The sequence below is a fragment of the Hylobates moloch genome, unplaced genomic scaffold (genome assembly GCF_009828535.3).
Source record: "Hylobates moloch isolate HMO894 unplaced genomic scaffold, HMol_V3 SCAFFOLD_2, whole genome shotgun sequence".
Lineage (NCBI taxonomy): Eukaryota > Metazoa > Chordata > Mammalia > Primates > Hylobatidae > Hylobates > Hylobates moloch.
This window is the reverse complement of record NW_026652277.1, coordinates 16,792,759-16,815,130: the sequence shown is the minus strand read 5'-3', so window position 1 is coordinate 16,815,130 and position 22,372 is coordinate 16,792,759. Positions and strand designations below refer to the sequence as shown.

The 22,372-nt window shown below is 36.0% G+C and overlaps 1 protein-coding gene across 1 annotated transcript in view; it reads left to right on the top strand.

Moving 5' to 3' along the window:
* CUBN (cubilin) overlaps positions 1-22,372 on the top strand; it is a 308,721-nt gene that overhangs the window by 24,356 nt on the left and 261,993 nt on the right. Inside the window, exons 12-17 of the mRNA XM_032164125.2 lie at positions 204-390; positions 1,563-1,675; positions 4,511-4,745; positions 16,361-16,542; positions 18,945-19,107; positions 20,234-20,424. Coding sequence (XP_032020016.1) covers positions 204-390; positions 1,563-1,675; positions 4,511-4,745; positions 16,361-16,542; positions 18,945-19,107; positions 20,234-20,424 — 1,071 coding nt within the window. The remainder of the gene's footprint in view (positions 1-203; positions 391-1,562; positions 1,676-4,510; positions 4,746-16,360; positions 16,543-18,944; positions 19,108-20,233; positions 20,425-22,372) is intronic.

The following is a 22,372-nucleotide window of genomic DNA, read 5'->3' as shown; positions in this document are numbered from 1 at the left end:
TATACAATTATCTATATGATACATATATAAGTATTACATATGTAATTATTATTTTTTAATATATAATAATTATATATTATTTTATATATAATTATATATTTTATATATATACTCCATGGCACTACATTCCTATTATTTGGATTGATTAAAGTTTATTGTGTATCCATTTGTTTTATGGTATTATGTGTTTTTTTTTTCCTTAGGACACAGTCTCTGGTTATTTTTGTAAGTGTGACTCAGGTTGGACAGGTGTCAACTGTACAGAAAACATCAGTGAGTGTTTGAGCAACCCCTGTTTGAATGGAGGAACTTGTGTTGATGGCATTAATTCCTTCAGTTGTGAATGCACACGTCTCTGGACTGGAGCTCTCTGTCAGCTTCCCCAGCAAGGTACAGTCAGCATTTCTTATGCCACGGATGCTCACAGCATAGCAGCAGCATCCTTTAGTGAGTCCCTCAGCAGATTCCTCTGCTGAACCCACTTTCTTGTCCAGTTGCTCAGATACTGAGAACTAAGTCTTTCCTTGCAGAAATGGTATAAAATTCACATGGTAAATATTTGTAAATCTCACTGTAAGAACTTTTCTTCCAAAGAATAATTACGTTAGTATTTGCCATTTTCACTATGTCCTTTTTGAATATAAAACATGCTAAGGTATTGTCTTTTATGGTTTTCTAAAGGGAAGTTTTCTGAGGAGCAGCCACTTAATTTCCCTAGAGTACTGCATTGAGTCAAGTCCCTCTCCCTTTCCAGGATACACAGTGGCTTCCCGCTGCCTGTTAAACAGAGACTGGAATTATTTTTCAATGATCTTCTATAACCAAGTCTCACTTGATCCATCTAACCTTTTTTTCACTAGTTCCCTAGAAATATCTTCATTCAAGCAAGTTTTCTTTCGTCACCATACTCCGTGTGCCACCATGAGTATTTTCCACTGTGTTCATTTATTTAGAATGTTTCTCCCGATTAACCTCCTCACACGTCTTCCTTGTTTCTCATCCAGATGTGTCTGTCCCTCAGGAGCACTTCCCCCTCAACTTCCTCCATAAAGTCACTTTTGACTCTTCTGCCCCTCACTTAAACTCCTGATTTGGAATCAACACATTTATTGAGAGGTTGTTATATGTTTAGGACAACAGTAGACCCTATGGAAAAATATGAAAGCGTAAAATACTGTCTCCACTTATGAACTGCTCACCTTGCAGTTGAGGAGACAAGACCAATCCCAATGGGAGAACAGATACAAGAGTTAAAGATATGAGCTATGTTGTGTGGGGTGAAATTGGGTGTCACAGGGACATGGAGAATGGGAATCAGTGAAAACATAAGACATGGCAGTTCATGGAGCAGGTGATGAGGCATCAGCTGAGCTTTGAACAAGAGGTGGGATTTCTATGGAAGTTGACAGAAAAAGGGGACAGAGGAGAGGGAATGGCAGGGCTTTTGTCTCCAACCTTCATTACTTAAATTTTCTCTAAGTTTATCAGCAGCAGGGTTACAGTTGCCCAACCTCTTCCTTTTAGGAACCTCTGAAAAGCACAGTTCATCTTTTCCTTTGCAGTTTGTGGAGAGTCCCTCTCAGGAATAAATGGAAGCTTCAGCTACAGGAGCCCAGATGTTGGTTATGTTCATGATGTTAACTGCTTCTGGGTTATCAAAACTGAAATGGGAAAGGTAAATGTAGTACTCTTGCCCAAATGCATACTATATATGTATACATAAATATGGAGTATTTGTATATTACATAAAATACATGCAATGATAATTCAACTATCATATATTGAGTGCTTACTAAGTATGGAGTGCCAGGATTTTGGCTAGACATATACCTACCTTTCTATAACCTTACATTAATTGTTTGAAATAAGTCACAGGGGCGCGGTGGCTGTTGCCTGTAATCCCAGCACTTTGAGAGGCTGAGGTGGATGGATCACCTAAGGTCAGGAGTTCCAGACCAGCCTAGTCAATATGGCGAAACCCTGTCTGTACTAAAAATAAAAATAAAAATAAAAATTAGCCAGACATAGTGGCACATTCCTGTAATCCCAGCTACTTGGGAGGCTGAGGCAGGACAACTGCTTGAATCCAGGAGGTAGAGTTTGTAGTGAGCGGAGATAGTGCCACTGTACTCCAGCCTGGCCAACAGAGTGAGACTCTGTCTCACAAAAAAAAAAAAAAAAAAAAAGTAACAAGGCCAGCCCTGGTGGCTCACACCTGTGATCCTAGCACTTTACGAGGCCGAGGCGGGCGGATTGCCTGAGGTCAGGAATTCAAGACCAGCCTGGCCAACATGGTGAAACTCTGGCTCTACTAAAATGATAAAAATTAGCCAGGTTTGGTGAGGGGTGCCTTAAATCTCAGCTACTCGGGAGGCTGAGGCAAGAGAATCACTTGAGCTCAGGAGGCAGAGGTTCCAGTGAGCTGAGATTGCGCCACTGCACTCCAGCCTGGGTGACAGAGCAAGACTCCATCTCAAAAATAAATAAATAAATAAATAAATAAATAAATAAATAAATAAGAGGATCCTCCTTTTATAGATGAAATAATGAAAAGTAGGTGAAGCTAAACATTTTTTGTTAACACTTCTTAGCTTGCAATTGTAATAGTTGAATTTCAAAGTCAAGTTTGTCTGGTTCCAAAGTCCATGCTTTCTCCAGTATGAATGATTCTCTGCACTGGTTGACTGACTGCAAGCCACTAGTTAATTTGTAAAATCATGTTGTTACTGAGACAGTATTTTAGAAGATGGTCGCTCAGTATTATGTTGATTATCATGCAAAAATGGCCACTGATATTAAGATAGTTTTCTTATCAAATGTCTTCGATCTGCCATGTTCTATGCTAAGTGCTTCATACACATTACAGCATTCCATTTTTAACTCTCATAATCCTGAAGGATAGAAATTATTATCTTCATTTTGCACATGAGGAAACACAGCCTAGTGCCACTGAGAAGCGTGTCCAGGTGCATGTGGTTGGAAAGTGGCGTGCAGTGACTCAGACACAGGCCAGTCCCCTCCACAGCCTGTCCCTCTGAGCTGCTGTGTGAATGCTCTTCAAATTAAGATCCAAGTCCAAGGTTTTTAGTGCTCTTATACCTGACATTAATTACCCAGGCATTTCTAAATATTGTTTCTCAACCACCTCCTGGATTCATAAAAATAAAGTGGTATGTCTGAATAGATAAAATTTTCCCTTGAAATCCTATTAACTTTTTCCAGCAAACTATTACAGAGGGCATTGTACAAGGGTCAAAAAACATTTTTTTTCCCTTGAGGAGGGAGGACTATTTGGGACCTGGTAACCTCACACTAAAATAAACTCCAAAATAAATTTCCCAGTGGGTATGCTGTGTGAATTTCCTTCCTTCCATTTAGTTTTCATGAATTCTATTTCCTGGCATTGAAAACATTCTTTTGAAAAAAAATATTCTTAGGTGAGAAACTTGTAATACTTTTATTACCAATTTGTAAGAAAATCATCTCGTTTTTTTCTTGATTATTGTGATTTTATATCTTCTCACTCATAATGGACATAATATGGTAGAAAATAGGTACAAATCAGGATAGTTCAATTAATGAAAATTTGAGTTTCAATTAAACTGTTTTAAGAAAGTCATGTAGTGATAGGTAACTGATCTTAAAATACCCTAGCACAGAATTTCAAAAATTCCTTATATTCTTTTTCATTAACTGAATATTGCTGTGATTTTAGGTTCTGGTGAAAATTAAATTCGACAGCCTTCTTTTGATTGTTTATCTCAAATGAGGTTGTCAGTACATTTTATAAGTTATATTACTATATTTGAAGTCTGTATTCTAATCCATTCGGATACATTTTTGTGTTTATTCTCTTCTACCTGTATGCTTAGAATTTTTCCTGTTACCTTCTTCTCATTCTCTACTCTTGGTATTACTCATCCTTTAATTATATCCAGTCCCTGAAGCCTTCCAGGCCTTGCTTGTCTACATCCCGCCTACTCTGCCCACACCTGAGCATGTCGGTCTGGGCTGGCATCAGAATCTTAGCCCCTCTGGAATCAACATCCCTGGCAGGCAGTGATGAACGTCTGTGTGTTTGATAGAGGCCACAGGTTATTCAGGGAATCAGGGTGTACATTCTTGTGAATGGTAATATTAGCCAGTTAAACTTAATTCAGGTAGATTTTCAAATCTCCAATTTATTTTACTGCTTTAGAAACAATGTCTGTTATACATTTGAAATACCTTGATGTGGTGGACTTGACAAGTTTAATGAAATTGGGGTAAATCTATGTTATTAACATTAAGATTTTTTGATATATTTTGATATTAGTTGAAGTTTGTTTTTAACAATATTTAGCACAAGTTGTTTAATGTATAGATTGCCGTATGTACTGGTGGATAATTAGGGAATGATAGATCTAGCTCTTGAAAGTGCCTCAGTATGAATGCTGCCTAGGAAGTGGGAGAAATACTTTAAAATTAACATGGAAGTAAAAGATAATATATGTGGCCTTTGTGTTTTTAGGTCCTGCGTATCACTTTCACTTTTTTCCGGTTAGAATCCATGGACAATTGTCCACACGAGTTTCTTCAGGTTTATGATGGAGATTCCTCCTCTGCTTTTCAACTTGGAAGATTTTGTGGCTCCAGCCTCCCTCACGAACTCCTCAGCAGTGACAATGCTCTTTATTTTCATCTCTATTCTGAACATTTAAGAAATGGGAGTGGCTTTACAGTAAGATGGGAAACACAGCAACCAGGTATGTGTGAACCTGAAGAAAAAAAACAATCAAAATTTTGAGGTTATTAAGTTTTCTTAATCAGTGTTAGACTTTTGGATACATGAGATGTTTTGGGATCTGAAGATATATAATATTTTTTAAATTATTTTATTTTATTCATTTATTTATTTTGAGACAAGGTCTCACTCTGTTGCCCAGGCTGGAGTGTAGTGGCCTGATCACGGCTCACTGCAACCTCGACTTCACCTGCTCAAGTGATCCTCACACTTCAGCTTCCTGAGTAGCTGGGACTACAGGTGTGCACCACCACTCCAGGCTAATGTTTTGTGTGCTTTTTGTAGAGACGGAGTTTCTCTATGTTTCCCAGGCTGGTCTCAAACTCCTGGGCTCAAGTGATCCATCTAATTTGGCCTCCCAAAGTGCTGGGATTGCAGGCATGAGCTGCTGTGACCAACCATAATTACTTTAAAATCAAATCAATCTAGAATGAATTAGAATTTATTTTGTGTCTAAAGGCAACAAAATAAGCATGAAATAGAACGGATTAAAAAACATGAGTTTAAGTTGGTCCCTTATCAAATTACTGAACAGCCTTTTTATAAGCTCTACTAGTAGTTTACTGCAGAAATATTGAGGACATTATCCACCCCTTCATGTAGTATTCCTTCATCTTAGTGATCACTCAATAATTTTTTCTTTTTGTTATTATTTTGTTTTAATTATTCTATTTTCTTTTAAGTTTTTACTATGAAAGTTTTAAACAAATAAAAAGTAAAGAGATCATTATACCAAGCCCCCAATTCATTCATCAATACATCTGTGGATCAATTTCAGCATTTTCTCATCTTTTTTACTGGTGTTTTTATCTATCCTGATGCTACCTAGGCTTAACTTCTGAAGCTTGAAATCTGAGAGTGTAATTTCAACTTTGTTCTTTCAACAATGTTGGATATTGTGCATTTCCATATAAGTTTTTGAATCAACTTGTCAGTTTTCCCAAAGAATTTTATGGGAATTACATTGAATCTATAATTAACTTTGGAAGAAATGACCTCTTAAAAATATTCAGCCTGCCAATGCATGAAAATAAACTATTTTTAAATTTAGTTCTCTTTTAATTTGTCCTGGCAATGTTTTATAGCTTTCAGTGTCCAAGTATTCCATATCTTTGGTAGATTTATTTATAGATATTTGATTTATTATGCTTAGTGAAATATTAATTTTCTAAAATTTAATTTTTCACTTGTTATGTAAAAATATGTATTTTTTAAATATTTGATTTTGATTCCATATACGTTGTTAAATTCATTCATCATCTCTAATTATTTTTTGTAGATTCTTTTGGATTTTTTAAACATACACAATTACATCATCTGTGAATGAAGGATATTTTTCATCTTCCTTTCCAGTCTTTGTAACTATTATTTCTTTTCCTTGACTTACTGCCCTGGCTAGGACCTTCGATACCAAGCCAAATAAAAGTGGTAAAAAGGAAATCCTTGTCTTTTCCCCAGCTGCATGGGGAAATGCTCAATATTTCATTGTTGAATATGATGTTAGCTGTAAGTTTTCAAAGATAACTTTTATCAGATGAAGAGTGTCTTTTCCTGTGTCAACTACTATTGCTGTATAACAAATTTCCCACAAATTCAGTGTTGTAGAACATTAATCATTTGACTTTGTTTCTGATCCTGTGGGCCGGGAATTTGGAAAGAACCTAACATGACAGTTGCTACTTGAAATCTATTCAGCAGTTATAAGCAGGTGTCAGCTGGGACTGTAGCTGTCTAAAGGCTGGACTGGGCTGAATATCCAAGATGGCCTACTCCAATGGCTACCAATTGATGCTGGCTTTCAGTGGGAATTCAAGTAGGCTATGGACCTGTGTGCCTACATGTGGCTACTCTAAAAAGGTGGCCTTAGAATAGTGAAACTTTTTTCGTGGCAATTGGCTTCTCTCAGAGCAAGCATTACAACAGAACCAGACAGGTGCTGCATGGGATTTTTTCAGCCTATGTTTGGAAGTCATTGTGTTATTTCTGCCATACTCAATGGGTTAAATTAGTCACAAGCTGACCCAAATTCAAGGGGAGGGGACATAGGCCCACTTCTAAGTGGGAGAGGTGTCAGAATTTATAAAGAATTTTAAAAAAACCACACCTTTTGTTCCTAGCTGCCAAGAATTTTTAAAAATCATGAATGAATGTTGAAACATATAAAATACTTTTTCTGACTCTACTATGGTGATCATGTTTTTTGTCCTCTTTTCTGTAAATATAGTGAGTTAAATTATTGATTTTGAATGGTAAATCAACTTTGCATTCATCAAATATTTTCCATTTGTTCATGGCAAGTTATGCTTTTTATGCATTGCTAGATTTTATTTGCTAATATATATTTTTAGGATTTTTATATCTGTATTTGGGAGATATTCTTTTGTAATTTTGTCAAGTTACAGGTAATGTCAATCTTTTAAAATTAATAGAAAAATGTCCTCTCTTTTTATATTCTCTGGAAGAATTTGTGTAAGATTGACAATATTTCTGAAGTGTTTGAAATAATTTACCATAAAGTTAATTGAGCCTGCAGGCTTCCTTGTGAGAAGGCTTTAAATTATGATTCAGTGTATTTAATATAGATCTATTCAGACTTTACATTTCTTCTTTTTTCAGTTTTGGTAATTTTTTTCTCAAGAAACTCATCTGTACTTTCAGAATATTTTCTTACTATGTTTTAGTGTTCGTAGGCTCTGTAGTGATGTCTCTTTTCATTCCTGATATTGATAATTTATGTTATCTTTTTTACCTTGATAAGTCTTACTAAGGGTTTGTTAGTTTTACTAACGTCTTCAAAATTCCAACTATTGGCTCCGTTAATGTTTTCTGTTGATTTTTATTTCATTGATTTACCTCATGGTTTTATCATTTGCTTCCCTTGTGTTATTTTGCACTTAATGTACTGTTAACTTTAAAAATTTTTCCTAGCTTCTTGACTTGGGAGCATTGACAAATGAGTTTGAACTTTTTAGAATTTCTAATGTATGCACTAAAACTAATGCATTTTCCTTGGAGAAGTTTTATTTGCATGCCACAGGTTTTAATATGTATATTTTGATTAGCATTCAGCTGAAAGTATTTTGTCATTTTTATTTTGAATTCTCTGTGACCATAGGTTTTATTAAAATTATACTGTTTATTTACTGATGTGATCACTAATCATGCAGTATATTATTTCAATCTTTAACATTTGTTGAGATTTACTTTATAGACTAAAGTCTATTTTGGTGCATTTATTGTATGGACAGGAAAGAATGTATATTCTGTAATGGTTAGATGTAGTCCTCTACCTATATTAACTTAGTCAAGTTGGTAAATAGTGTTTTTCAAATATTAAATTTCTTTACTGATTTAAAAAAAATTTGCTTTATTACTTAGTGAGAAAGTTATAGTAAAATCTCAAACTATGATTCTAGATTTGCCTCCTTTTTGTTCTGAAACTTTTGCTTTATATATTTTCTTATATTATTTTTATTTTCTTTTCCCAATATTTCAAGTGTTCATGTTTTTCTAGCTTTATTGGAGCTTAATTGACAAATGAAAGTTATATATATTTAAGATGTACAATGTAATGTTTTGGTATTTTGATCTATGTATACTTGTGAAATGATTACCACAATCAAACTAACTAATATATCTATCATACATAGTTACCATTTTAGTCAATATGGTGAAAATATTTAAGATCTACTCTCAGTAATTTTCAAGTGTATAATACAATATTGTTAATGATAGTCACCATGCTGTACATTAGATCTCCAGAAGCCATTCATTCCAGAGAACATAAACGTTTTACCCTTTGACCAACATTTCCCTATTGCCCCCACCTCTCAGCTCCTGGCCACCACCATTCTACTTTCTGCTTCTATGAGTTTAACTTTTTTTGGATTTCACATATAAGCGACAGCATGCAGTATTTGTCCTCTTATGTCTGGCTTATTTCACTTAGCATGTCTCCCTGTTTCATCTATGTTGTCACAAATGACAGGATTTCCTTTTCTTTTTAAGGATAAATAATATCCCATTTATGTCTGTGTGTGTGTTTGTGTGTATTTATATATTGCACATTTTCTTTATCCATTTACCTGTTGATGAGCACTTAGACTGATTCCATATCTTGGCTATGGTGAATGTATTGTGAATAATGCTGCAATGAACATGAAAGTGCAGATAGCTCTTCCAGATATTTATTTAATTTTCTGTGGATATATAACCAGAAGTGAGATTGCTGAATCATGTGGTAGCTCTGTGCTTAATTTTTTGAGGAACCTCCATATTGTTTTAAATATAGCTGTACAAGTATACTTTCCACAAGGGTTCCCTTTTCTCCACATCTCATCAATACTTGTTTTCTTTTATCTTCTCGATAATGGCCATTCTAACAAGTATGAGGTGGCATCTTATTGTGGTTTTGATTTGCATTTCCCTGATGATTAGTGATGTTGAGCATTTTCTCATATATTTGTTGGCCATTTGTATGTTTTCTATTGAGAAATGTCTATTTGGATCCTTTGCCCATTTTTAAGATTGGGTTAGTTTGTTTTGTTGATACTGAGTTGAGTTTTTTATATATTTCAGTTGTGCTTTTGTGGTCATATCCAAAAAAATCACTACTCAGACTAATGTCATAGGGTTTTTCCTGTATGTTTTCCTGGATTAGTTCTTCAGTTTTAGGCCTTACATTTAAGTCTTTAATTTTGAGTTGACTTTGTATGTGGTGTGGGATAAGGGTTTGGTTTCATTTTTCTGCAAATGGATATCCAGTTTTCTCAGCACCATTTATTATAGACTATCCTTTACATGTTGTGTGTTCTTGCCATGTTTGTCAAAAATCAATTCAGCATAATGTATGGACTTATTTCTGGGCTCTCTGTTCTGTTCTTATCTGTTTTTAATGCCAATACCATACTGTTTTGATTACTACAGTTTTGTAATATATTTTAAAATCAGGTAGTGTATTTTTATTTCAAATATATTTTTAAATCAGGATGCCTCCAGGTTTCTTCTTTTTGCTCAAGATTGCTTTAGCTATTTGGGGGTCTTTTGTTGTTTCATATGAGTTATAGGATTATTTTTCTATTTTGTGAAAAATACCATTGGAATTCTGTTAGAGATAGCATTGAATCTGTAGACTGCTTTGCATAGTATGGACATTTTAACACTATTCTTTCAATTTGTGAACACCAAATATTTTCTTTTTTTCATTAATGTGGTATAGTTTTCAAAATACAGATATTTCACTTTCTTGGTTAAATTCATTCCTAAGTATTTAACTTTTTGACACTATTGTAAATGGGATTTTCTTCTTAATTTCCTTTTTGTGTAATTAGTTGTTAATGTATAGAAATGCAACTAATTTTATATGTTGATTTTATATCCTGTAACTTTACTGAATTAGTTTGTTCATTTATTAGTTCTAAAAGTATTTTGTTGGAGTCTTTAGGGTATTCTGTGTATGAAAGATCATGCCATTTGCAAACAGACCATTTTACATTCTAATGGGATCATTTTTCTTCAGCCTGAAGAACACATTTTAATATTTCTCACAGAGCATGTCTGTTGAAGTCAGATTCCCTCAGCTTTTGTTTAAGAATGCATTTTTCATCTTAATTTTTGAAGGATATTATTACACATAGAATTTTAGGTTGACCATTTCCTATTAGCTCTCTAAGAATGCCACATCAGTGTCTTGTGACTTCCATAATTTTTTGGGGGAGAGGAACCTCAGCAGTAATTCTTGTTGTTCTCCTGAAGATAATGTGTCTTTTTCTCCCCTCTCACTGATTATTTTGTGTGTTTATATTTAATTTTTCACAACTTGATTATGACATATCTAGATCTGGTTTTCTCTGTGTTTGTCCTGCTTGAGAGTCACTGAGAGTTTTGAATCTATAGGTTGCTTTCTTTTATACAATTTTGAAAAATTTCAGCCAATATTTTTTCAAATTTTTTTTCTCTTCTCCTTCTCTTTCTCTTTCTTCTTCTTCTGAGACTCAAATTACACATATGCTGAAGGTTTTGACTGTTTCTAATAGTTTTTATGGTTTTATATCCTTGCCTTCTTTTTTTGCTTTGATTCTATTTGGTTATTTTGTTTTGGAAAGTCTGTAAGTAGTGTTGAAATGTTCTTCAACTATTTTGTCAACCTTTTCCTCTAACTTTTATCATAGTTATTTTGGAGTCATTGTTTGGTAGCCTCAGTATCTGGAATGTTTCTGGCTTTGCTCAGATTGCCTGTTTTATTTATTATTATTATTATTTTTTTTTTTTACTACTTCCTCACAGGCCTAGTCAGTTTTTATTGTGAGCAGGACATTATACGTGATATGTTGCAGGGGTTCTGGATTATATTATCTTCCTCTCAGAAGGGTTGGGTTTTGTTCTAGCAGGCACTTATGTTCCTGGCAGATCACTTTCATTCAATCAAGGCTTGAATTTACAGGGGACCTATTTCAAATTTTCCATGAATCCTGGTGGATTGCCATATTTCCTAGAACATGAATCTTACTCCTGTAGCATACTTTTCTCATGTTTCAATGTTTTTACAAAAGTATCTCCTTTCTGACTGAATGAGGCAACACATCCCTTCAGTATTTATTATGCAGTCTCTCTTCAATTCTTAGCAACCTTCCTCCCCCTGAAACTGTTCTCTGTTAGACCTGCCATCTTCTCTGTGCATTTCCAGCTTGCGAGTGAGCTAAGGACCCAAGGAAATGCCTGTACATTTTTGAGGTGCCATTTCCGTGCAGGTGCTTTCCTTATAGTATGCAGCTCCAAAACCCCCAGATGCTTTGGTAGCCCTAAATCATGAGTTGTTTGTTTACCATGGCAAGGGTGTTGCTGTCTCCTTGGCCTTCACTTCTTTGAATTCTTGAGTGTGTATGGGACATACTTCATATGCTTCTTTTTTCAGAGATTACAGTCCTTTGCTGTTTGTTCTCAATGCCCAAAAATGATAAAAACTAAAACAAACAAGCAATAATTCCTTACTATTATCAAACATTAATCATTGTTCATTTTTTCTTAAGTGAGAGCAAGTTTATTAAGAAAGTAAAGAAATAAAAGAATGGCTACTCCATAACCAAAGCAGTGGCGTGGACTGCTTGACTAAGTATACTTACAGTTATTCTGTGATTATTTGCTAAACAAGGAGTGAATTATTCATCAGTTTTCTGGGTAAGAGGTGGGCAATTCCTGGAACTGAGGGTTCCTCTTCTTTTTAGACCATATGGGGTGACTTCCTGATGTTGCCATGGCATTTATAAACTGTAATGGCACTGGTAGGAGGGTCTTTTAGCATGCTAATGCACTATAATTAGCATATAGTGAGCAGTGAGGATGACCAGAGGTCACTTTCCTCACCATCTTGGTTTTGATGGTTTTTGACTGGCTTCTTTACTGCATCCTGTTTTATCAGCAAGGTCTTTGCGACCTATATCTTGTGCTGACCTCCTATCTCACCCCGTGACTATGAATACCTTAAACTCCTGGAAATGCATAGTAGGTCTCAGCCTTATTTTATCCAGCCCCTATTCAAGATGGAGTTGCTCTGGTTTGAATGCCTATGGTTTATTACCCGACTCCCTTTTACAAGGGGACCTTTAATCCTAAGGGTGGTAGAGGGACGACAGTCCATTTTCTGTAACTCCTTCAGGATGAATAGGGGTGATGATATTCCTGCCTAACTGTTAGGGTCTCTTGTATTCAGGGTAGAGAGGAGCTTAGTCAGAAAGCGTCAGTATGATGAGGCCCGTTCACAACTCTGATAAAAGGTGATATCCACAGTCGGCCAATTGGTGCTGCAGTCTGTTTCCTATGGGTCAGGGGTTTCCTCCGTATCGTCCCTATGGGGTTTGCCAGGAAGATGTTACCAGAAAGGAGTCCTTATCTAGACCCCAAGGGAGGGTTCTTGGACCTTGCACAAGAAAGAATTTTGGGCGAGTCCACACAGTAAAGTGAAAGCAAGTTTATTAAGAAAGTAAAGGAATAAAGAATGGCTACTCCATAGGCAGAGCAGCCCATTGTTCAAATTTATTTGTGAAAGAAATGGGTTGTTTGTTCTGTAGATCATCCCACATCTTGGATTTTGCTGTTTATATTCTACATGCAATTTGTCATGTTGTTTGTAAACTGGTACTTATACCAAAAACTTTGGTTAAATCCCGGGGGTTTTATTTGGTAAAAATTAATCTTTTCAGGAGATATATGAAATCTGCTTTTCTATTATGATGTTAACATTGGTCAGAGTGTTCTGATCTCCTCAGGTTGAACTTCCCATTAAAAGCCTCTTTTGCACTTTCTCTAATGGTTTTAGCATGCTTTAGGTTCATTATTTAGATGAGTTACTCATTGAGACCTACAACATGATAATAGTTTGATTTTATTATTTCTTCTTTATTTATTTGTTATTTGAAGTTCTTTAATGTAATAGAACTTACTCATATCAGCTATTTGGTTGCTCTCATACAGAGATCATGTAGGAAAGGTAGGATAAATGCTTGATTTTCTCTTTTTCTTTTTTTAAAAATATTCAAATTAATAACTTGGTTCCTTAGCATTCTTCAAAATGGTCACTTATTCTATTTTATTTTATTTTGTTTTTGATATCTGTACATTTATATATTATATCACATTTGATGTGCTTTAATCAATTCTAGGCATTTAAAAATGTTTCATTTTTCCGTATTTTGTTTGTTACGTTTGTTAATAATTTGTTTTCAAAACTCTGGAAAATTTTCCAGTTAGTTTCTGAACTTCTTTAACCAAACTCCAGTTACCTTTGAAAGATTGTTTGTTTTCTGGTCAGAAAAGATGTTCTAGGCTCTTCCTGCACATTATTTACTCTCAGGACTGAAAACCCTGATTTCCTTAAAGAGCTCCGACTCTTTCTATGGGAAATGGTATTTAGATCTCACAATCTGGGTGTTACGGATGGCGGGGTGTGTCATCGTCCCTTGACCTTTCAGTGGACAGAATTAGAAAACACTTTCTTGTTGTTTTTAAAGAAAAAATACACTATATATTCATAATGATCTCACACTATATTGGAATATTGAGATTACAGAGTTGCATTTTTTTTTTTTTACTTTACATTTGTACCACTTCTCTCATACAGTAAAAATCTTGGTTCCCAATGACATGAACATATTATTTATGTACTTAGTCCTACTGTACACATTTTCAACATAACAATACTAATATTATTACTAATAGTGTGATAACTGGAAACCATTTAAGATTTCTTTGCTCTTTTTTGTGTATTTAAAATATGTTTTGCTTGAGTGGTATAGTCAAATTACAGTGTTTAAGGTCCCTTGGAATATTTCTACCTCTATGGCTGTCAGCTCAATGCAATTATTTCATCAGTTTCACTTCAGTTGTGATTTTAAAGATTTTTTTCATTTTTCTCAAATTTTGCTTTATAATTATGTAAAATATATTAATAGTTCCAAAGCCAAATCAATGGGCGTGGTAGATTAAGAGAGGTCTAGCTTTTCTTTTCCTGTCCCTTCCACTCTGTTCTTTCTCCCCCATTAGAGAACAGTTTTTATTAGTTTTTGATTTCTCCTTCTATTTAAAAATTAAGCAAATGATCTCATATAGTTGTATTTTCCTCTGTCTTACATAAAAGGGAGCATAATATACACACTGTTCTATAGTTTGCTTTTTTTCACTTCATATATCCTGGAGATTACTCCATAATCAGAGCATAGTATGCCACTATGTGATGTCTCATTTTCTGTTCAGTCAATACTCTATTGACGGACATTTGGCTTGTTTCCAGTCCTTTGGCCATTTTCTTTTTAGTCTTTTATTTTTTATTTTTGAGACAGGGTGCGATCATGGCTCACAGCAGCTTCAACCTCCCAGGCTCAAGTGATCCTCCTGCCTCAGTCTTCCCAATAGCTGGGACTACAGACACACACCACCATACCCAGCTAATTTTTATTTTTTTATTTTTTGTAGTGATGGGGTCTCCCCATGTTGCCCAGGCTGTTCTTAAACTGGGCTCAAATGATATTCCTGCCTCAGCCTCCCAAAGTGCTGGGACTACAAGCATGAGACACCACACTCGGCCTTGTTTCCAATCTTTTGGAATTCCAAATGTTACTGCAACAAAATACCTTATTCACTTGTCATATTGTACTTTTGCCAATGTACCTTTGGGATATCTTTCCAAAGGTAGTATTGTTTGGTCAAAAAAAAAAAATGAAATGCATACGTTTTTGTGAGGTATTGCTATATTGTCTTAGGTAGTGATTGTACCATCTTGCATTCTCTAGCAATGTGTGAGAATGCCTATGTCCCCACAGCCTCCCCAATAATTTGTTTTCAAAAATCTGGATTTTTAACATTCTGAGGGGTAAGAAATGGCATCTCAGTGAAGGTTTTATTTGCACCTTCTTTGTGATGAGTGAGGTTGAACATCCATTCATATGTTTAAGTGACATCTGAACTTTTTTCAGTGTACTCTACTCATGTCTCTATTCTTTTTAGAAGTTCTGTATATTTTAGGATAATAACTCTTTGTTGCATATTGCATTTTTTCTTATTTTGTCATTAATCTTTTACTTTGCTTATGGTAATTTTTGCATTTAAAACTGGTAACTTTTAAAGTATTACACTGGGAAATGCCTCTTTTTCTGAGGAACTGAGATGTTTTCTCAGTAGGAACAATGAGACTCATGGAACTAATTTGTTTCATTTTTTACTTTGGCAGCAAAATTTTTATTTGAACAACCTGTATAGCTATGTAAATTTCATATCTTACACATCTAAAATGTTACCTATCTCACTTATTTCTAATGTCTGTATTACTACAGTCTAGATTTTTATTATTTAGTGTTTCTATCAGTTGATTTACAGTAGCATTTCTCATAGAAATCTAAGCCACTATAGAGTCTTTGTTAAGTAAATGTGGGTATTAATGAAGAACAGGTTTTTCCAGTCACTGGTCAGCAGCGTAAGGGGGCTGGTGTGGTATAATGAGGATGGTAGTGGGGTCAGCATCAGAAAGCCTAGCTCAGTCCCTCACTTGCTCCATTCTTGGAACAGTGGCTGGATCACTACAGACATTTGAATTTTTTCATTTATAAAATGAATGTTTTAACTATATGGTAGTATTAAGAAACTTTCTCAAATGAAAATTATGTAGTGCTTAACCATTTTAATATGCAAAGTGATCTGGGTTGCTGAAACACACAGAGGTTGGCAGAAGTTCTGGAATTCTTTACAACTTCACATACAGAAATTAATATCCTCAAAGTGAAAAAGATAACTCTACTATCCTGGTATTCATCCCTCAGATGGTTCAGCCCTGTTTAAATTGTGTCAGCATGTGATGGCTCACAAGCACAGAGCTTGACACATGGGTGATTCATTTATTTATCAATTGATACTTCTAGACTTGTAACTTTATAAAACTGGAAAATGTAAGTCTTGTTTAATTTATGAGGGTGTCTAAAACTGCTCATAGTTATTTAAACAAAGTTTGGCTTCTTACGCCAAGGGCTCTGATCATTCTCCATAAATTATAACATCTATACAAATGTAACATTATTTTCCCTCTTATTTTAGAGTGTGGAGGTATACTGACTGGTCCTTACGGTTCTATTAAGTCTCCGGGGTATCCTGGAAACTACCCCCCAGGAAGAGATTGTGTCTGGATTGTTGTAACTAGTCCTGACCTCCTGGTAACATTTACTTTTGGGACCTTGAGCCTCGAGCACCATGATGACTGCAACAAAGATTACCTTGAGGTAAATAATTATATTTAGATAGAACATATCACAATATGATTAGGACTCAGGGCACTATGGTCTAGCCATGCCCATGGATGACCCCAAAAATATTAGCAGTAGTTAGGTGTGTTTCTCCATAGTCAGTCAATATATAACTCTTGCAAAGTCTCTATTTTTAATTGTGCCTGTTTGTTGCTTCTTCTTCTGGGTTCCATTTGAATCTGGGAAACAGATTACCTTACCCTGCTATGGTGTTACCTGGAAACCCACACCCCTGCCATGAGAATGCAGAATTTATGAAAAAAACACTCAGTAATAGCTATCTCCTTCAATGCAGACTCAAACCTTCAGTTGTCTGTGGTAAACTGGCAAGGTCTTTCACAACTTAACTATAGTATTCCATGAAGAGGCCGGGCGTGGTGGCTCAATCCTGAAATCCCAGCACTTTGGGAGGCCAAGGTGGGCAGATCACTTGAGGTTAGGAGTTGGAGACAGCCTGGCCAATGTGGTGAAAAACCATCTCTATTAAAAATACAAAAACTAGCTGGGCAAGGTGGCGGGTGCCTGTAACCCCAGCTACTTGTGAGTCTGAGGCGGGAGAATCGTTTGGACCCGGGAGGCGGAGGTTGCAGTGAGCTGAGATCGTGCCACTGCACTCCAGCCTAGGTGACAGAGTGAGGCTCTGTCTAAAAAAAAAAAAAAATGAAAAAGAATAATAGTGATTGTGTTGAGCTGGGTTAGGTTCCTGGAATAAATTAATCATTATTACTGAGAGGAGAGGTATCAGCCGAAGCTCCTTCTGCCTACCTATTAGTAAAAGATTAAAATATGGAGGAGGAGAAAAGGCTCTTATATTCAAATGCCATTTGTACGTAGGTGCATCAAAAAGTGTTGCTCTTCATTTGTAGACTGACAAGATAATGAAGAAGATTGAGTTCCTAGGTTGTCCTGTATTTTTTATCACCATAAATCTCAGCCCCTTGCAGTAGTGCTAAAAAGACAATATGCATTTCCAAGTCCATTAGAGAGGAATGGAGTTCAATGGAATTATTCATAAAGGATAGAAGCATGTGGTGTCAAAAAGGGGCTCCGCAAGTAAAAGTCATTAGTAATTCAGCAATAATGGATTTGAAACCTTTGGGAATGACTGGAAGATCTGTCTCTCTCTGGAAAATTTCTGCAAAATGGTCATTTAAATGTTGACAGAAAAGTGAGTTAACTTGAAATTAATTTTCAATAAATTCTATCAAGTTAAAATTAGAGGCTTTAAAAAATTCCTACACATTCATTTCTGGAGACCATATGATAGAAAATGTCAAGCACTCTGACAATACTGAAATGTCTCTCATTTCTCTTTAAACTACAGTATTTCAGAGAACCAGTTCAATATTAGAATAAAGTAATGCTGCCATATAACTTTGATCCCAGTAAGAAAAGTAATTTGAATAGACAAAATTGACCATATTAAAATATTCTTTAGTTCATTGACTCCTCGGTGGTCTATATAGTATAGAATTTGCAATTACAACAGAATTATAGAGAGATTGACATGATTACATAATAGATTAAAAATCAACAATTAAAAAAGGATTTCTAAGGTCACATCATTATCATTGTAGTACTTACTTACTATCGAAGTTGCATTTTTAAATTCACTAACCTGTCTTTATGTTGTGTCTAATCTGATGGCACTTCCTCTCTACCTCTGATCCTTCTGAAAACCTGGACCGAGTTATGAATCAATTGGCATCAATAGTGTTCCTTCTTCTGTTTTCTTTGCTTATATTCATTTTCTTCTAGATCACTAAGAAATATAATAAAAAAAAATCAAAGGGGAAAGATATTTGATTAGTTACATCATGAGAAAAGTTCAAACTGTATGTCCAGCCTTGGAATTGAAATCCAGTCACAGGCCAGGTGCGGTGGCTCATGACTGTAATCCCAGCACTTTGGGAGGCTGAGATGGGCAGATCATGAGGTCAAGAGATTGAGACCATCCTGGCCAACATGGTGAAACCCCGTCTCTACTAAAAATACAACAAATAGCTGGGCGTGGTGGCAGGTGCCTGTAGTCCCAGCTACTTGGGAGGCTAAGGCAGGAGAATTGCTTGAACCTGGGAGGTGGAGGTTGCAGTCAGCTGAGATTGTGCCACTGCACTCCAGCCTGGTGACAGAGCAAGACTCCATCTCAAAAAAAAAAAAAAAAAAAAAAAATTCAGACAGAGAGAAGGCATTGGGGTGATGGGAGAAGGAGACACCCTTTGCTGAACCTCAGCCATGAGTTAGATTTGGATGTGATGGGGAAACTTCCTTGAGCAATCACTGTTAAATGACAGATTTTATGAAGTTAATACCCAAAGTGGCCTAGTTTGTTAAAAATCTGACGACTTCGAGCTTAATGATTCATCCTTTTGTTTTAGATTCGAGATGGTCCTTTGTATCAGGACCCCCTTCTTGGGAGGTTCTGCACCACTTTCTCTGTCCCTCCGCTCCAGACTACTGGCCCCTTTGCCAGAATTCACTTCCATTCAGACTCCCAGATTAGTGACCAAGGCTTCCATATCACCTACTTAACATCACCTTGTAAGTAACCTACCAGTTGGGAGCTTGAGAGGGATTTGAAGGCCAATGCTATGCTTACATCTGTTTTATATTTTAATGTGATTCAGAGGATGACTGACTGTCTTAGACCAAGAATATTTCTTTATAAATATTTCTCTCATGGCTTCAGATTTTTTCTTTATCTTCCCAATGCTCTATTATTAATACTGCAATATGCTTTGATCCCTAAATTATGGGATCCACATCATGATAAAGATGTATGAGGCACCCAAACTTAAATAATTCAGGGCACCAGGTCCCTCGTGGTTTTTGATGTTTAGTTGTGAGAGAGGTTTGTGCACGTGAGCAGTGCCGTCTCTCTGGATTTTATCCTCGGATCAAGTCCAGCTGCACAGGGGCTGGAGCTGGCTTCCATCATCACTGTGTCCCAGACTCTAGAGCTTCACTTCCAGCCAAATACTATTAGCTGTTAGGACCTCACTTGCTTTGATACCTTAAAACAAACAAACAAGCAACAAAACACAGGAAATACTCTATGATTTGGGTTTTTTTAGGGAAGTGGAGGATTTTGTTTATGACATCTATTATTGTGCCGTTAATAAGCGTTCTCAGAAAAAGTACCTTTTAAGTTTCAATATCAGGAAGAGTAACAATGAACATCTTTACTTGTCTCTTCTTCATTTCCTTTTCTTTCCACGGAATCTGGTGCCAACCTCCTGTTCCCCTTTCAATTGTTTTCTGTGCAAATCAACTCCCCCTGGCTACATCTTGCTATTCTGTATTCATTTTTTCTTTAATCTGCTTCATGTATACAGTTATGTAGTTTATTTTTTACATGTTTTTAATAACCATCTCAAATCTTATTGGAATTAAACAGAGCATTAATGTATGTAAAAAGCAACTTATAGAAGAGAATGGTAGATTGGAAGCTAGATCACACATCTCTGCATCTACTTCTTTAAGCCACTACAGGGATGTCCCACAACACATCAAACTGAAAATCTTAAAATTAGAGGCACAAGCCTATAGAGGGTGAATAAAGTGGGTATGTGCTTGTCTGTGTGTAAATTTTTAGAAATTGGATCCAATGCCTGCAAGCCAGAGAAATGCCATTGCCGTAACCTGTTCGTCTCTTCCCTGTTCTTAGCGGATCTGCGTTGTGGTGGGGACTACACGGAACCAGAGGGTGAACTCTTCCTGCCTGAATTGCCTGGGACTTTCACTCACACCAGGCAATGCGTCTATATGATAAAGCAGCCCCAGGGAGAACAAATACAAATCAACTTCACCCACGTGGAGCTGCAATGCCAGAGTGACAGTCCTCAGAATTACATTGAGGTAACTTTTACTACTCAATCGCCCTTAGATGACATTCATCAACATTTTTATATTCTGCAGAGTGGTGATCTTCAAAAGATTGTTGGGCCACCAGCAGCCAGAACACCTGAGAGCTTGTTAGAAATACAATAATAACTAAGCTCTAATGACTAAGGTGCAGGCAAATAAGGCTGATAGGATGTACTAATAAGATACAGATTTATTATCTAGAATAATTAATACAGGAAAGAAATCAACCCAGGAAAGTGAAGGGATTTGCCCGGATGACCCAGCTAGTCAGTGGTAATAAAGTTTAAGTGTTGAATGACCCTTGTTTTGGAGGTTAGGGTTTTTTCCTTCCTTTATTCTGCTTGCTCTCCTCCAGAAATCTTTAATTTTGATTTAAGTGTGGGTAATGATTGTAATACAGGGAATATTTGAAACAGAGATAGGCTGTTTTTGTTTGCTGGGCCTGGTATTTCTTATGCTAAATTATTGGTCAAGCCACAAATTAAAGTGTTGAGCAAGATAAAACATTGTTTTTTGGGCATAATCATTTTATATAAACTAGAGAAGAATTTACAATTTTGTTTGTTTGTGCAAGTTAAATCCATTTATTCATCCAGGAAAAACCTATGTGACCTCCTGTCCTCTTCTACATTTAGACAGAGGAAACAGACCTTTAGCATAAGATCTAGCTAGACTTAGTTGAAGTGCATTGGCCATAGCACTACAGCAGTATGTATGTATGTATGTATGTATGTATGTATGTATGTATGTATTTTTTTTGAGACGGAGTTTTGCTCTTGTTGCCCAGGCTAGAGTACAATGGTGTGATCTCGGCTCACCACAACCTCTGCCTCCTGAGTTCAAGCAATTCTCCTGCCTCAGCCTCCTGAGTAGCTGGGATTACAAGCATGTGCCACCATGCCCGGCTAATTTTGTATTTTTAGTAGAGATGAGGTTTCTCCATGTTGGGCAGCCTGGTCTCAAACTCCCAACCTCAGGTGATCCTCCCGCCTCAGCCTCCCAAAGTGCTGGGATTATAGGCATGAGCTACCACACCCAGCCTGCATTTTTTTAATCCAGAAATTTTTATTTCAGATCGTTTCAGAATGGGTATATTTATTCAATTTAGGTTTTCCAAAGTCTCTTATAAAGTATATTAAAGTTTTACACTATGGAAGAATTTCAAATATTTTTATGTAAATCAAAATTAAATTATTAACTCCTTTTTTTTAACTTTTGAGAACAGCAAAAATAGCTTTCAATTAGAGAGTGCTTTCTATACTCCAGGCACTATTATAAGACTTTAAAATAGTATAACAAATTAAATAGATAATGATTATTGTCGGCTTACTGCCTGCCATGTGTGGTAAGTGCTTTTCGTGAGTTATTTCATTGAATCCTTTCAACAACCATTATTATTTCTGTTTTAATCTTAGGAAACTGTAGCCCAGAGAAGTTACTTGTCCATAGTTACATGTCTAGCAAGTAATGGAGCTGGGATTCAAATTTAGGAGATCTAGTTATACTGATCTTCAGTAAGAACAGAAATGCAATTGTGTGGCTTTGACTACAAGAGGTGTCTCATCTTCCATAGGGAGGAAGGTCTTGTGAATTACCCAATTCCATACCTGGCTCTCTGATCACGAGACTAAAACATGAAGCCAAGCATCATGCTTTTCTCAGATACGCAAGAATGTAACTATAATTTTCAGGGAAATTTGGGGCCCTTTCTATTAATGCCTTCATGGTGATTCTGTGGTTCTAAAGAACTATCAGTACCTCTGAATGGTTCATCCTCTCAGGCTTTGCAGAGCACTAGAACTGAATTTCAGTGAGCGGTTCCATGAACTCCTCTGAATTGTTCTGAAAAGTTTGCACAAAAAATCATAAAACTGACTTTGGAAGATTTAATTTCTAAACCAGAGTGGTGGAATGTTTTGTAGCCAGAAGGGGATTAAAG